This window comes from Scyliorhinus torazame, chromosome 6 (genome assembly GCF_047496885.1).
Source record: "Scyliorhinus torazame isolate Kashiwa2021f chromosome 6, sScyTor2.1, whole genome shotgun sequence".
Lineage (NCBI taxonomy): Eukaryota > Metazoa > Chordata > Chondrichthyes > Carcharhiniformes > Scyliorhinidae > Scyliorhinus > Scyliorhinus torazame.
The window spans coordinates 267,918,402-267,936,089 of record NC_092712.1 but is presented as its reverse complement, the minus strand read 5'-3'; the positions used below and the strand labels follow the sequence as shown (position 1 = coordinate 267,936,089).

General features: G+C 45.7%; 1 protein-coding gene across 8 annotated transcripts in view; it reads left to right on the top strand.

The window, feature by feature from the left end:
* The window catches only part of kif13a (kinesin family member 13A), a 408,670-nt gene that overhangs the window by 175,529 nt on the left and 215,453 nt on the right, over positions 1-17,688 (top strand). For all 8 annotated transcript variants that reach the window (XM_072509684.1, XM_072509681.1, XM_072509683.1 and 5 more), the window contains exon 5: positions 17,395-17,487. In XM_072509684.1, coding sequence (XP_072365785.1) covers positions 17,395-17,487 — 93 coding nt within the window. The remainder of the gene's footprint in view (positions 1-17,394; positions 17,488-17,688) is intronic.

Below are 17,688 nucleotides of genomic sequence, written 5' to 3'. Positions count from 1 at the left end.
TAATGTTTGACCATTGCAGAGGTGATTGTTGTCAAGCACGTTTAAATATTAATTCCACCCATTCTTAAATCTGATTTGCTTTATATTTTTACGCTTAATTGAGCAAGAAAAAGTAGCTGGGGTTTAAGTTGGTGAAAATTATGAAATAAAAAATATATCTGGATGCTTTTTATAAAAACCGATCAGAAATAGTTGCCTGTTTCTATAGATTTTATTTAACTTTCATAATGGTTTCCGTGGCAGCTGTACTCTGGTATTCGATGCACACTATTTCTATAAGATATGGAATAGAACTTGCAAAAAATAACAGTTCAAATGAGTGTCCAATGACAAGTTTTGGTACTTGGATGGTTTTCCCTATTACCTCTTTACTCTGCTCCATCAGGCACAAACTTTGGCTGGGTGCGGTTTGGCAAATTCACATATTGCATTGTTATATGCAGCCCTAGATGCAGATTCTCAGCAGTAAATTTAGATCCTTTCCTGACCGTGCACCATCTCATCTCTGCAGCGTCTTTACCCCCAGATGTTTCTCTTCACTACTCTGATTCTGTCTCTCATGTATCTACCTCTCCCCTCGTGCTATTATTGGGAGCAGAATCCTCAGCCCGCTCAGTACTCCCCTCTTGAAGTCTTTCCTTAAACCTTTGAACTTCCCTCTCCACTTTAAAAAAAAAAAAAATCATAAAGATCCATGTTTATCAATCAGACCTTTGGTCATCTCTCTTGATCTTTCCAACAATGATGCATGTCCATCCCATATTTCAATTAGTGAAACAATCCCAAGACTTTTTGAGTAATCAAGGCACCCTTAAGAGTATATGGACGTTGTCACCAATTCGCACCGGAGATGCCAATAATGTTGCTCTTTTTAGCTGGATACTGATATGACAGTTATTAATGATGATATTGCTTTTCAGAGTCGCCAGGTATCAAATGATACCACCACAAGGTTTTACCGGATAGCGATCAAAGACCAAACAACCAGTTAGTTAGTTCAAGGATAGTTTATTTACAAATGAGAATTACTTCGACATGCACCATAAAACACTGCAAGCTAAATTACACCTAACACTACAACAACCTGTACTTAACTTCAGGCACCCAGCTTTATGCCGAGGAACAAGGTCTTTGTTCGGATCTTGCATGGCTGGGTCTGGAGAAGTAACTTTCTTTCTGCTGGGCTCATCCGCCTGGTAGCGATCGTTGGTCTTGAACTTGTCTTCTAGTCGTGATGCTACACTTGGTTTAGGCGTAGGTCAGGGCCAAGAGAGACCGAGCGCCGGGGCCAAGAGAGACTGAACACATGGCAGTGTCTCTCTTTATCCTTCTGGGGTTTTGCGCTCTTTTGGGTGGTCCTTAGCTTTGGACCCAATAATTCGGCAGGCTTCGATTACTGCCTTTGATTTTGGCCAATAAAGGGGCGGGTGCCTTGATGGCGGGGCGTGTCCTTTGATGGCGGGGCATGTCCTGAGCGGTCATTGACCGTGGCTTTTTGGACTCCCGGAGCAAAGGGCGTGGCGCCGATGAGTCTGTTTCTGTATCTGTTACCTGAGTGCAGGTCTTTTGTTCTGGGGAAATGGGCCATTAGAATGCAAAGTAGCTAGGGGTTTCGATAGCGTCTAGTTATCTGAGTTGCCAATATACATAAACTCTGAGCGCCTGAGTCCTGGGTTGACCATATTTCCCATGGTCCTTTGCAGGTGGCCATATTTCCCAGGATCCTTTGTAAGTGGCCATCCCAGGTGGCTACAACTTTTTGTAACTGTGGGCGTATCATAGCTAAACCTGAACTTGCCCATGCCCATGCAATTTCAGCAATAGCATGTTAGGAATGCGATTTGTCTTTAAAATGTTTATCTCTCTCTTCCATACTCCCCAATCCCATTCAAAAGTGAAGTTGATTGTAGTTTCTCTCCCCTCCCGCCCATCATGATTTTTTAAAGAAATTAGTGCCTTAAACATAATTAAAGGCAATTACAAAGTATGAGGACAGAGTTGACTATGGCAGAGTGGGAAAATAGGATAAAAGGTGGGAAAATAGGATAAAAGGTAAGATGGTAGAGAAGCAGTTATAGACACAAAGAGATATTCTACAACTTGCAACGAAGATTTATTTAATTGAGGAAGAATAATGCTACAAGAAAGATGCACCATCCAAGGCTAACTAAGGAAGCCAATGAAAGGTATCATATTGAAAGCAAAGGCATGCAATTCTGTCAAGATTGGTGGTAGTCTAGAAGATTGGGGAATTTTAGAAATCAGAAAAGAATGACAAATACCATAAAGGGAGAAATTGGCATATCAGAGAAAAGTATCAAGAATTTTTTTTTAAAATGACATAAACAAGCTTCTACAAGTTCTAAAAAGAGTTGCTAAAGTAAGAGTCGGTCTCTTAAGAGGATGAGACTAGGGAAGTAATAATGTGAAAAAAGGAAACGGAGGCTTTGAACAAGTATTTTGTATCTTCTTTCACAATAGAAACACAGAACGCATCACAAGAATATTAGGAAATCAAGAGGCAGGAGGGAGGGGGAAACTGAAATCAATTCCTGTCACGAGAGAAAAGGTACATGGAAAACTAATGGGACTAAAGCTTGACATGCCCCTTGGACCTGATGGCCTGCATACTAAGGTCTTAAAGCAAGTGGCAGCAGAGATATTCCAAAATTCCCTAGATTCTGGAGAGGTCCCAATGGATTGGAAAACCGCAAATGTGACTCCACTGTTGAAGAAAGAGGGAGACAGAAAGCAGGAAACTATAGGCCAGTACACCTCATTCGTCATTGGGAAAATGCTAGAATTCATTATTAAAGAAGTGGCAGGACATTTAAAAAATCATAATACAATCAGCCAGAGTCAATGTAGTTTTGCAAAAGAGAAATCTGGTCTGACAAATTTATTATAGTTCGTTGAAGATGTAACAAGCAAGCTGGATAAAGGGGAACCAGTAGATGTGATGTATTTGGATTTCCAAAAGGCATTCCATAAGGCATCACGTAAAAGGCTCATGATGTTTTGGGCGGGGCGACTATGTTATCATGCATAAAGGATTGGCAAAATAATCGGAAATAGAAAATTGGGATGAAGACTCATTGTCAGTTTGGCAAACTGTAACTAGTGGAGTGCCACAGGGATCAGTGTTACGGCCTCAACCATTTATGATCTGTATTATTGACTTGGATGATGGGGCTGAGTGTATTGTAGCCAGATTTGAGATGGTACAAAGACAGATCGGAAAGCAAGTTGCAAACAGGATATAAAGAGTTTGCAAAGGGACATAGATGGGTTAAGTGATTGGGTACAAATTTGACAGATGAGTTAATTTGGGAAAATGTTATGTTGTCCTCTGGCAGGAAGAATAGAAAAGCAGAATATCATTTAAATTGAGAGAGACTGAAGAATCTGGGCATCCTTGTACATGAATCCTAAAACGCTCGCACAACAAGTCATTCAGTAGGCAAATTGAATGTTGGCCTTTGTTGCAAGGGGGGACTAGTACAAAAGTAGGGAAATATTGCTGCAGTGAAATGGGGCATTGGTCAGAATGCACCTAGAGTGTTGTGTAGAGTTTTGGCCTCTTCCTTAAGGAGGGATATACTTGCATTGGAAGAGGTTCAGAGCAGGTTCACTTGGCTGATTCCTGGGATGAAGAGGATTGTCATGCAAGGAAAGGTTGAAGAAATTGAACCTATACTCATTGTAGTTTAGAAAAGTGAGAGGTGCTCTTATTGAAATGTGTAAATTCTGAGGTATCTTGACAATGCATGCTGGGAGGATGTTTCCACATGTGAGGGAAATCTAAAACTAGGGGGCTGTACAGAGCTAGTTTCAAAATAGAGTCTCCATTTAAGATGGAGATAAGGAGGAATTTCTTCTCTGATGGCTGTTAGACTTTAGAATTTTTCTGTACAAAGAGCAGTGGAGGCCGAGGCATTGAATATGTTCAAGGCTGAGTTAGATGTTTGATTAGCAAGGGAATTGAGGATTATGGGGCGCAAGCATGGAAGTGGTGTTAAGGCTGTTATCTGATCAGCCATGATCTTTTTGAATGGCCATGATGTGGAGATTCATCAGTCGCATTCACAAGACAGCCCCGAACGTCACCCAAGCACAACACAGTGCCATACGCGCTCTAAAGACCAACTGCAACATCGTCATCAAACCAGCAGACAAAGGAGGGACCACCGTCATACTGAACGGAACACACTACTGCAAAGAAATGTATTGACAACTCAACAACTAGGAACACTACATACAGTTACCCGCAGATCTGACCAAGGAACACACCCGCCAACTCAACAGACTGATCAAGATCTTGGATCCAGACCTTCAGAGCACTCTACGTGCTCTCATCCCAAGTTGGAGATCTCTACTGCCTCCCGAAAATACACAAGGCCAACACACCAGGCCGTCCTATTGTATCAGGCAATGGGACCCTGTGTGAGAACCTCTCTGGCGACATCGAGGGCATAGAACAACCAAAGAACAAAGAAATGTACAGCACAGGAACAGGCACTTCGGCCCTCCAAGCCCGTGCCGACCATGCTGCCCGACTAAACTACAATCCTCTACACTTTCTGGGTCCGTATCCCTCTATTCCCATCCTATTAATGTATTTGTCAAGATGCCCCTTAAATGTCACTATCGTCCCTGCTTCCACCACCTCCTCCGGTAGCGAGTTCCAGGCACCCACTGCCCTCTGTGTAAAAGAAACTTGCCTCGTACATCTACTCTAAACCTTGCCCCTCTCACCTTAAACCTATGCCCCCTAGTAATTGACCCCTCTACCCTGGGGAAAAGCCTCTGACTATCCACTCTGTCTATGCCCCTCATAATTTTGTAGACCTTTATCAGGTCACCCCTCAACCTCCGTCGTTCCAGTGAGAACAAACCGGGTTTATTCAACCGCTCCTCATAGCTAATGCCCTCCATACCAGGCAACGTTCTGGTAAAACTCTTCTGCACCCTCTCTAAAGCCTCCACATCCTTCTGGTAGTGTGGCGACCAGAATTGAACACTATACTCCAAGTGTAGCCTAACTAAGGTTCTATGCAGCTGCAACATGACTTGCCAATTCTTATACTCAATGCCCCGGCCAATGAAGGCAAGCATGCCTTATGCCTTCTTGACTACCTTCTCCACCTGTGTTGCCCCTTTCAGTGACCTGTATTCCTAGATCTCTCTGACTTTCAATACTCTTGAGGGTTCTACCATTCACTGTATATTCCCTATCTGCATTAGACCTTCCAAAATGCATTACCTCACATTTGTCCGGATTAAACTCCATTTGCCATCTCTCCGCCCAAGTCTCCAAACAATCTAAATCCTGCTGTATCCTCTGACAGTCCTCATCGTTATCCGCAATTCCACTAACCTTTGTGTCGTCTGCAAACTTACTAATTAGACCAGTTACATTTTCCTCCAAATCATTTATATATACTACAAACAGCAAAGGTCCCAGCACTGATCCCTGTGGAATACCACTGGTCACAGCCCTACAATTAGAAAACCCTTCCATTGCTACTCTCTGCCTTCTATGACCTAGCCAGTTCTGTATCCACCTTGCCAGCTCACGCCTGATCCCGTGTGACTTCACCTTTTGTACTAGTCTACCATGAGGGACCTTGTCAAAGGCCTTACTGAAGTCCATATAGACAACATCCACTGCCCTACCTGCATCAATCATCTTTCTGACCTCCTCGAAAAATTCCATCAAGTTGGTGAGACACGACCTCCCCTTCACAAAACCATGCTGCCTCTCATTAATACATCCATTTGCTTCCAAATGGGAGTAGATCCTGTCTTGAAGAATTCTCTCCAATAATTTCCCTATCACTGAAGTAAGGCTCACCGGCCTGTAGTTCCCTGGATTATCCTTGCTACCCTTCTTAAACAGAGGAACAACATTGGCTATTCTCCAGTCCTCCGGGACATCACCTGCATCTTGAAAACCATCATACAAGGAACGCCCAGCTTCTGTCACGATACGACGGACTTCTTACAGAAACGCAGCACCCAGGGACCAGTTGAACCAGAAACATTCCTCATCATAATGGACATCTTGGCACTCTACATCAGCATCCCCCAAGACAGCGGCATTGCTGCAACTGCCTCAGTACTCAACACCGAGAACTGCCAATCTCCAGACGCAATTCTGCAACTCATCCGCTTCATTCTGGATCACAATGTCTTCACCTTCGACAACAGATTCTTCATCCAGACACACTGAACAGCCATGGGGACCAAATCCACACCTCAATATGCCAGCATCTTCATGCACAAGTTTGAACAAGACCTCCTCATCGCACAGGACCTTCAAACGACATTATACACCAGATCCATCGATGAAATTTTTTTCCTTTGGACCCATGGTGAAGAATCACTGAAACGACAACACAATGACATCAATAAGTTCCATCCCACCATCAGACTCCCCATGGACTACTCTCCATAATCAGTTGCATTCTTGGACACACCCGTCTCCATCAAGGACGGTCACCTCAGCACTTCGCTTTACCACAAACCCATGGATAACCTCACGATGCTCCACTTATCCAGCTTCCACCCTAAACACATTAAAGAAGCCATCCCCTTGGGACAAGCCCTCTGTATACACAGGATCTGCTCAGACGAGGAGGAGCGTAACAGACATCTACAGACGCTGAAAGATGCCCTCATACGAACGGGATATGGCACTCGACTCATCGATCGACAGTTCCAACGCGCCACAGCAAAAAACCACACCGACCTCCTCAGAAAACAAACACAGGACACAACCGACAGTTCGTCGTCCAGTGCTTCCCGGATCGGCAAAACTACGACATCTTCTTTGGAGCCTTCAACACGTCATCGATGAAGATGAACATCTTGCCACGGTCAACCCCACCCCCCCACTACTTGCCTTCAAACAACTGCGCAGCCTCAAACAAACCATTGTTTGCAGCAAACTACCCAGCCTTCAGAACAGCGACCACGACACCACACAACCCTGCCATGGCAATCTCTGCAAGACGTGTCCGATCATCGACATGGGTACCACCGTTACACATGCGAACACCATCCACCAGGTAAGTGATACATACTCGTGCCGGGCCGGAGAATCGCCGCAACCGCACCACACTGCCCCGACACCGGCACGCGATTCTCCGAGGAGCAGAGAATCGGCGCCATTTGCACCGGCGGCACGGCGCCGGTCGCGGGCCGCTCTCCGTGGCCGGGCCGCGATTCTCTGGCCTTGATGGGCCGAGCGGCTGCATGGAAATGGCAGAATCCCGCCGGTGCCGTCCACACCTGCTCGCAGCTGGCGGGAACTCTGCGTGCAGGGTGAGGGGGCGGCCTGTGTGGGGGGGGGGGCACCTTCACCGGGGGGTGGCCTCCGATGGGGTCTGGCCCGCGATCGGGGTCCACCGATTGGCGGTCGGCCTCTCCAACCCCGGCCCTATTTTGTTACGCGGCCGACCCCTGAACCCCCGCGCCATTTTGCGTTGGGGCCGGCGCATTGAGGAAGTCCCCCGCGCATGCGTGGGTTGGCATGGATCACGGCGCTCCAGCCTCCCTTCCCGGCGCGAGGCCAACGTTGTCTACCTCATATGCTGCAAGAAAGTTGTCTACCTCATACGCTGCAAGAAAGGGGACGGGATTCTCTGAAATGGAAGCAGAGTGTCCGCATCGTCGTGAACGGACGTCGGCGCAAAACGGGCGCGGGCACTACCGATTCTGGCCCAATAACTGCTACCAGCATTTAAATTTAGTCTGGTGGTTGCTGCCGGCTTTTAAATGAGATTGAAATGAGGATGTGTGCAGTAACTGGTAGCATGAGCAGGTCACATGCTTCACTTGTATACTTGACATCAACGCTTTGTACGTAAGTGCTTTTGACACCAAATCACAGAGGAGAGCGTCTTCCATTTTCTCGCTATTAGCAAGCAAGACAAGAGGACTGTGAAGATGGATCGTTCTGTTACGAGGACGAGATGGCCAGAGAACTACTGGCCAGGATCTCACATCTGAATCTGCTGGACAGAGCTTCTCAGGGGAATCCACAGCAGGACAGCAGTGCTAAAGTTAGCTCTGTACAGAACTCCAGGGTCTCTGGTGAACAGCCTACAAAGAAGAAACTTAACTCGGGAACAAAGCAAATAAAGATGATTTCTTGTGGTATGGTTTTGTCAATTGTACCAATGCAAATAACAATGCAAAGCGCATGTGTGTTATACGGAGGGAAGTACTGGCAAATGCGAGAAGTTTCAGCTGTTGAAAGAAGGCGGGTGAAAAATTCCTTTTGCGGTTGAGATCCCAGAGTTTGCTATTAACTTCCAGCTGACTCCAAATGAAAAGTCTAAGCTGCTGTACCTAACCTGTGACAGCACATTAAAAACACAGCAAAGGTCTATGAGGCTGCCAACATTCTGGAATAGCATCTCCCAGTAGTATCGAGTGTTGAGTAAAACCAGCATTTTGATGCTATTGCAAAACTCGACAACCTACATGTGCAAGGTTGAATTTTCCATTCTCCCAAAGGTGAAGACAGCACAAGGGAACTGGCTGAACTCTGAACCTGATATGGGCAGTGCCCTCTCGTCCTGTGAACCTGATTGGAGTGAAATCGTGAGGACCTAGCAGGCTCCCCTTTCGCATTAAAGGTAAGTGAACGTGGCATGGTTCGTGAGGGTTAGCCGGTTGGCAAAGTTTGAAAAACACAGTCCAAATCTATCCCTGACCATCCCTTTTGTACTTCCTCACCCTCCTGCCTTTTTTAACAGCATAAGTTCCGAAAGAAGAGTCATATTGGACTTGAATTGTTAACTCTGTTTCCCTCCACAGATGCTGCCAGACCTGCTGAGTTGTTCCAGTATTTTCTGCTTTTATTTAAGATCCCCAGCATCTGCAATATTTTGCTTTTATTTTGGATGGTCAATATTCCTCCTTCGGTCAACATCACTTTAAAAATAAATGTAATTTATCTCGTGGCTGCACATTATTTGACTGCTGCATTCGTCTACATGACATCGCTATGCTTCAAGAAAAAAAAACATCATCACTTTGGGACTTCCTGAACACACACGTTTTTCTGAATCACCACATTATGAAATGCAGTTTCGGGTGCAAGTTCTTGAACTTGATCTTTAAGGTTGTTGATGCTGCATAGAATCTGTAACACTAGAAGCAGAAAACAAGAGTACATGTACAACCTTTTGTGTGTTGGTGAAGTTGTTTCAAAGTGTCTTTGTTTCTGTCATTCCCTTGATAGCAAGAAGGAATCCACCAGATCGACTGGCAATAGGAAAACCAGACCACCAACTTGTATAATGAGGCTGAGGATACACTTGTGCCAGAAAGAAGTGGCAACTGGTGTGGTTGGAGATGTGTGTTTAGATTATAGCTCGTGTTGGCTCCAGTTCAAGAGGCAATATAGGAAGCCTCCTTTTCCTGTTGGGTTTCAGCCTCTGGAAGCAGTCCGTTAGCATTATACTCCTTTCATACATGGCAGCATTACAAAGCGGCTGGTTTAGCACACTGGGCTAAATAGCTAGCTTTTAAAGCAGACCAAGGCAGGCCAGCAGCACGGTTCAATTCCCGTACCAGCCTCCCTGAACAGGCACCGGAATGTGGTGACGAGGGGCTTTTAACAGTAACTTCATTGAAGCCTACTTGTGACAATAAGCGATTTTCATTTTCATTTCATTTCATCAGAAACTGGTCAAGAAAAGTATTTAAATAACATCATCACAAAACAGGTTGCACCAGAAATGAAATGCACTCAATTTTGTAATGAAGACTGTGTCTTCATCACGTTTCCATGGGTCTATTTTGAATGAGTGCCATCATCATCTTTGAATCGCATGAAAATTTAGCAAAGATTAGGTTGACTTTGAATTAAGGGATGGAGAAAGACCATGTGCAGATTGAAGGACTCTATAATTAAATTTGACACTCATTGTGCTTTAGTGTGCTGAGTGCCTGTCCATAGAGGGGTGAGGTTTCTCCTAGTGAAGCCAGTTATTTCTTGAATTAACCTTTTCCTTGTTAAATAATGTTGCATTTAAGAGAAAAGCAGATCCCAAATGGTGGATTTCAACAAATTATTGAGGCTGGTGGAATGAAAAGTGAGGGCAAAGGAGACCCTATCATGATTCTGAGAGGGAGGAGAAGGGGTGAGGGCAGAGGGCACCCTATTAAACTCTACATTCAAAGTATCATCTTCCGCCATTTCCACCAACTGCAGCAAGATGCCACCACAAAACACATCTTTCCCTCACTCCATAACATTCCATAGGGACCACTCCCTCTGTGACACCCTGGTTCACTCTATCACCCCCAGCCTACTTATCTCCATTCCTTGGCACCATCCCATGCAATCATAAAGGGTGCAACACCTGCCTCTTTATATCCTCCCTCCTCACTGTCCAAGGCCCCAAACACGCCTTTCAGGTGGAGCAGGGTTTCACTTGCACACCCTTCAATTTGGTCTACTGTATTTGCTGCTCCCAATGCGGTCTCCACTACGTTAGGGAGACTAAACGCAGACCTTCACTCAGTCTGTACGCATGATCCCAACCACCCTGTTGCCTGCGATTTCAACTTGCCGTCTTGCTCTCACGCCCACAAGTCCATCCTTGGCCTACTGTAATGTTCCAGTGAAGCCCAACACAAACTGGAGAAACAACACCTCACCTTCTGATTAGACCCGTTACAACCTTCTGGACCCAACATTGATATCAACAACATTTGACTGTGACTGTTGTTCTCAATGTTGACCTCTTTTTTTTAATCCAAAAATGTTTTCGTCCCGATGAATGCCCCATCCTCCACAGGGCCATTTGTCACTTGTTCTTAATTTTTGCTTCCACTGAGTACTGACCTTTGATCTCCAATTAATTATTTCTGCTATCTTACCTTTATGCCACTATCAGGACCTTCTATAGTCTTTAATACTGCCATTGATATTTCTTTCACCTTGTGCCCTATACATCTTTGTGCCATCTATCCTAGCCCACACCTATCACTGACCTTTAATTTTACTCGACCTGTTCCAAACCCCTTTTAAACATCATAAAATCCATCACATTTTCCCTCTCTTTAGATCTGAACAAGAGTCATGTGGACGTGAAATATTAATTCTGTTTCTTTCTGCACAGATGCTGCCAGACCTGCTGAGATTTTCCAGTATTTTCTTTTTAATAATTTTTATTGTCATGAGTAGGCTTACATTAACACTGCAATGAAGTTACTGTGAAAAGCCCCTAGTCGCTACATTCCGGCGCCTGTTCGGGTACACAGAGAATTCAGAATGTCCAAATTGCCTAACAGCACATCTTTCGGGACTTGTGGGAGGAAACCCATGCAGACGCCGGGAGAACGTGCAGACTCCGCACAGACAGTGAGCCAAGCCGGGAATCGAACCTGGGACCCTGGGGCTGTGAAGCAACTGTGCTACCCACTTGCTACCGTGCTGCCTCATGTTTCAGATTTCCAGAATCCTCAGTATTTTGCTTTTAAAAAAATATATATTTCTGGTCTTGATTTTTATTTTGGAAATTTCTTTAGGTGATGCGACATGACCTCTGATTACCCCAGACTATGGAAGTCAGTACAACCTTGTTGGTTTTTCTGAAGGGAAAAATCAACATTGTGGTATAAACTGAAATTGAGTGGAACTTTACTGAATAAATAGCCTAGTTCCCCATTGTCACCTAAAGCAGCATGTTAAGTACTTGAACTATTTTTATTCTGACTTGTCTGTACATCGCTTCTTGCTATGATGCAATTCACTGCTTAATATTTAAGTTTCTCTGCATCAGACGACATCTTCACTGTATGTGTGCATAAGACATCCTGGATAACAAGCTTTCTGTGAATGGGGACATTGTTTTCGCCCTGTGTGTTTTACATTTGCGTCTTGTTTTGTTCGGAATTTTCAGCATTCTGTAGCCTTTGTAAGCCAAACTTCAAATGGGGTCATGGGGTTAAGTAAAGTGCCAGCCTTCTGGAGCATATGTTGGCCTCTTAAAACTTTCTGAGGTATTACAGTTCATTGTAATTCGGGCAATAAAACGGCCATTTCTATTCTGCATGTGCATTGGTCAGTAAGGCACATTCCTATTGTGTCAGATACCAGGAGGCTTATCTCTACATTGTGGCATATACTATGACATCTAGAACAAAGCCCTTTATTGTAAACATTTAGCACAGCAGGAATTGTCATTAAAACCAACAAATAAGATGCTTCTTTTATGTGTATAGCAAGTGATCATGATAGTCATTCGGAGTCTTCATGGAATCGCCTTGCATTTAGAATATAGAGCATATACAGCAAAGTTAACAGAAGAGACAATGGCATGCCTCTGTGGTGAGTGCGAGTGGTGCGTGTGTATTACAGCCAGTGAACATTGTTTTGGGTGTGTGGTATTAAAATGAGAAGAAAAATTATTTCTCCAGGCATGAGTTGAAGCTGCGTAGATTTTGAAACAAGAAGCAACCAAAAGATTTTGTTGGAATCAGGAATATGATCAATTTCTAACTTTGCCTTATGTTACCAAGATGACCTGTCTTAGCTGTGCTTATTGTGGGTTCAAATCTGATTTACATTTGCTTCTAATGGCTGAATGATTTCAAATGGGAACATTTTAATTGACGTGCAAGTGAATCAAATCAGCTGAAGTACAGTAATTTCTTGCCTAATGTTGTACTTGCGTCGCTGAAAAGTGCAACTTCAAATGAAACTAAGTTGAGAGAATCAGATTTTCCCATTGTAATTAACCTAAAACCTTTTTGTTAGGTTATTTTTTTTTTTGTTTAAAAAAATTTAGTGTGCTCAATTAATTTTTCCAAATTAAGGAGCAATTTAGCGTGGCTAATCCACCTACAGTGCACATCTTTTGGGGTTGTGGGGGGGGGGGTGCGAAACCGATGCTAACACGGGGAGAATGTGCAAACTCCACATGGACTGTGACTCAGAGCCGAGATCGAACCTGGGGCCTCGGAGACGTGAGGTAGCAGTGCTAACCACTGTGCCACCGTGCTGCCCTCTTTATTTAGGTTCTAAAGGACCTTTTTCCATCAAAAAAAATATTAAAATATTTTCGCCTTTTAAGTTTAAATGCTGTAAGATGATTTCCGGAGATGGGATGCGCTCCCGTTGTCTCTAGCTGGGAGAGTCCAAATGGTGAAAATGACGGTCCTCCCGAGATTCCTGTTTGTATTTCAATGTCTCCCCATCTTTTTTCCGCGGTTCTTTTTTAAGCGGGTCAACAAAGTTATTGCGGGCCTTGTGTGTGTGTGTGTGTGTGGGGTGGGGGGGTCCCCGCGAGTAAGGAGGGAAATGTTTGAGCGGAGTCGGGGAGAGGGCGGGCTGACACTGCCGAATTTTAGCAACTATTACTGGGCGGCTAACATAGCCATGATTAGGAAGTGGCTGGGCGGAGGTGGGGGGGGCGGTGGTCGGCATGGTTGCGTATGGAGGCGGCTTCATGCAAGGGCAGAAGTTTGGGGATGCTGGTAACTGCGCCTCTGCCGTTCCCGCCGGCGCGGTACTCCACCAGCCCCGTGGTGGTGGCGGCCATGACAGTCTGGGGGCAATGGAGGAGATATGTGGGAGCGGTGGGAGCATCAGTCTGGTCCCCAATCTGCGATAATCACTGGTTTGCCCCGGGGAGTATGGATGGGGGGTTCCGAATATGGTGGAGAGCGCGGATTGAGAGGGTGGGGGACTTGTTTATGGAGGGTAGCTTTCCGAGTATGGGAGCGCTGGAGGAGAAGTTTGCATTGGTGAGGGGAAGCAAATTTAGATATCTGCAGGTGCGGGACTTTCTGCGTAGACAGGTATCAACCTTCCTACTCCTGCCACTAAGGGTGATTCAGGACAGGGTAGTTTCCAGAGGATGGGTAGGAGAGGGGAGCGTCTCTGACATTTACAAGGAACTTATGGGATCAGAGGAGACGCAGACCGAGGAGCTGAAGCGAAAGTGGGAGGAGAGGCTGGGAGGCGAGATAGAGGATGGTCTATGGGCGGAAGCATTGAGTAGAGTCCCGGGCTCACATGACAGTGGCCCAAATGAGTGGAAGACAGGTGTCTTTGGGGTGGAAGACAGGTGTGCAAAATGTGCGGGAGGACCAGCGTACCATGTCCACATGTTTTGGGCATGTCCAAAACTTGTGGGATTGTAGCAGGGGTTTGCTGATGTCATGTCCAAGGTTTTAAAAACAAGGGTGGCATTGAGTCCAGAGGTGGCGATTTTTGGGGTGTCGCAAGATCCAGGAATCCAGGAGGAGAAAGAGGCTAGATGTTCTGGCCTTTGCTTCCCTGGTAGCCCGGAGACGGATACTATTAGCTTGGAGGGACTCAAGGCCCCCGAAGTCGGAGACCTGGCTATTGGACATGGCTAGCTTTCTTTGTTTGGAGAAAATCAAGTTCTCCCTGAGAGGGTCACTGTTAGGGTTCGCCCGGAGGTGGCAACCATTCATCGACTTCTTCGCGGAAAATTAATCAGCAGCGGGGGGGCGGGGGGGCTCATGCTCCCTAACTCTCCAGCTCCCTGACTCTCTCGTTCAACGACCCACCTGCTGGCTGACCCTTCCGCTTACTGCCTCCCTCTACCAGACTCTTAGCGAGGGCTCAGGAGTTGAGAGATGGGAGGCAGGTTGCTACCTACAGAGCAAGAGCAGTTTTGAGTTTCAGGGTTGCAGAGGCAATCTGTAAGTAGGAAAGCTGGCCAGTGGGCAGGCCAGCGGTGACTGGGAGGGTCAGCTGCAGGCAGGTTAGGAGTGGATGGGTTGGTGGCTAACTGGAGAATCAGTCATTGGGAGAAACAAGACCAGGAGAGGACACTTCAAAATGGTGCCGATCGGGTCACACAACCCTATTCAATAATAATCGCTTATTGTCACAAGTAGGCTTCAATGAAGTTACTGTGAAAAGCCCCTAGACGCCACGTTTTGGCGCCTGTTCGGGGAGGCCGGTACAGGAATTCAACCCGCGCTACTCGCCTTGTTCCGCATTACAAGCCAGCTGTTTAGCTCACTGTGCTAAACCAGCCCCAAACATCTAATGTGAACCCGCAACACTAAATGTGAATACTGGGGGCCAGCATGATGGCGCAGTGGTTGGCACTATGTTTGATCCTGGACCCGGGTCACTCTCTGTGTGGAGTTTGCACATTCCCCCTGTGTCTGTGTGGGTTTCACCCCAGAATCTCAGATTGTCCCCAGTACGGATGAGGACGTTTGATGGTCCCCGATGCAGTCAGGAATTCGGATGGTCAGGCCCCAACACAGGTCAGGACCTCGGATGGTCAGGCCCTGGCGCTGCGGGTCAGGAACTCTAATGTCAGGCACAGGTCAGGAGCTCTGTTGGGTGGGCTCTGATGTGCATCTGGGCTTCTGACGATAGGCCCCAGTGTGTGCCTGGACTAAGTTCAGTGTATCACCACTCTTGATACCGCAAGATATGGCCCTTAACTCTATTACCTATACAACAACCTACTGAGGAGCATTTCTAACTATTTAAACAAACAAATTCCTCTCGGCAGGAAATGATCCTATAATAATAGTACAAATTGCCTTTCTATTGCTGTCATCCATTAATAGACAGGAAAACACTGACCTACAATAACTGTGAATTTTATGCTCAAGGTAAAGAATGTCGATGCTGGGAAATCTAAGCACTTCTCGCGATCATTTAGTACATCATGGTTAGAAGTAGAATAAGTAATTTTACTGGCTCTGAGCATTTACAATACATCTGCAGCATCAGTACAACACAGTTTCAATCTGGTAGTGGAAGTGGGGTTTTTTTTTTGGAGAAAGGAGATTCACTCCAGGGTCAGGTTAGGCCTGGCTGTGGGTTTATGTTGCAGCTTCTCGGTGATCTGCTGTGTATCATGGCTGCAGCGTTCTGCAGGTCAACCAACATATTTGTTACTCTGGCTTTAGAGTCAAGCTGCAAAAGCATGAATTTTTCCACTTGCAACTTAATTATCCTTATGAGCTGGATTGGTGACACTGTCACTTCAGTACGAACAGTGGCAAATTGCTAACCATTATACGCTCTGGGCGCAAATCAATTTAGGACTGGATTAAGACTTCTTACAACTCATTTTGCGGCGATCCTTTCACAGCCAAAGCAGAGAAGCGAAACTTTTCAACCCACGAGCTGAGACCAGAATCAATCCAAAGGAACAAAGTTATGTTCTAAAATTGTGTTACTGATATTTTCATTTCTGGGACTGGGTTGCTTAAATAACCAAGTTAGCTCTTTGCTTCCCCAGCTTCTTGAATGCCTCATAGGCAAAAGCACCTTCTGGTGCAATACTACACGGGCAGCACGGTAGCACAGTGGTTAGCACAGTTGCTTCACCGCTCCAGGGTCCCAGGTTCAATTCCCGGCTTGGGTCACAGTCTGTGCAGAGTCTGCACATTCTCCCCGTGCCTGCATGGGTTTCCTCCAGGTGCTCAGGTTTCCTCCCACAGTCCAAATGTGTGCGGGTTAGGTAGATTGGCTATGCTAAATTGTTCTTGGTGTCCAGAAAAGGTTGGGTGGGGTTAGGGTGGAGATGTGGGATGCTCTTTCTAAGGGTCGTGCAGACGCGATGGGCCAGGTGGCCTCCTTCTGCACTGTAAGTTCTATGTCTACATTGTTGAGACCAGAACATCATTGATTTGATCTCCGAGAGAATCTTATTAAAACATTCAAGGTCCTGAAGGGACATGATAGGGTGGATACCAGGAGGATGTTTCTTCTTGTGTGGAAGAGTAAAACTAGGGGATATAGTTTTAAGACCGAGATGATGAAAAACAATTCTCCCCAAGGGTCATTGGTGCTTGGCATTCTCTTCCCCAAAAAGTAGGGGAGGCTGGTCCTTTGGATCTACTGAGTGCAGAGTTTGGCAGATTTTTGTTCGGCAAGGGAGTTGAGGGTTAAGCGGGGGTTGTAGATGGGGAAACTGGAGCTGAGACCACAACCAGATCAGCCATGATCTTATTGAATGGTGGAGCAGGCTCACAGAGCCAAATGTCCTACTCCTGTTCCTATGTTCCTCAGTCTTTGGTGAGTTAACTGATCTCCAGCAATGTAGCCGTAGAGGTCCTTCATGTGACTCCAGCGCTCTGGGCTGAAGCAGGTAACGATCAACCAGCGCTTCCACTCTGGAGTGGTCCCTCCTGTGACGTTCACATGTGGGCATCAGATGAGAGTCGAATTGAGCTTGACCATGTCATTTTCTATGACAAGAACAAAACTGCCAATATGCAGTGTTTGGATTCACGCTTTAAGAGTGGTCACTGGAGGAATGTTCTATGAAGTCATGAATTGAGTCAACACCTTCCGTAGAGGAGGGGTAGAGTTCCATTGTATTCTTACCATAACCTGTGTTTTTTCTTCCCCTTTCACTTTAGGTCAGGAAGTAGTTTTCAAGTGCCTTGGCGAAGGGATACTTGAGAATGCATTTCAAGGATATAATGCTTGCATTTTTGCCTATGGACAGACAGGTAAGACATATTCAACACCTGCTTTTAGTAAATTTCAAGAGAGAAGTTGGTCTGAACCCAAGCTGCATTAATTTTAATTGCTGAGGTTGATCATTATCAAGACGCTCATCGTTCATTTAAAATGGCTGGCTGTCAATCATATAATTAAACAGCACAATCTCCACAGAAGCTCAGAGCACACAGGTGGCTATTCATCCCACT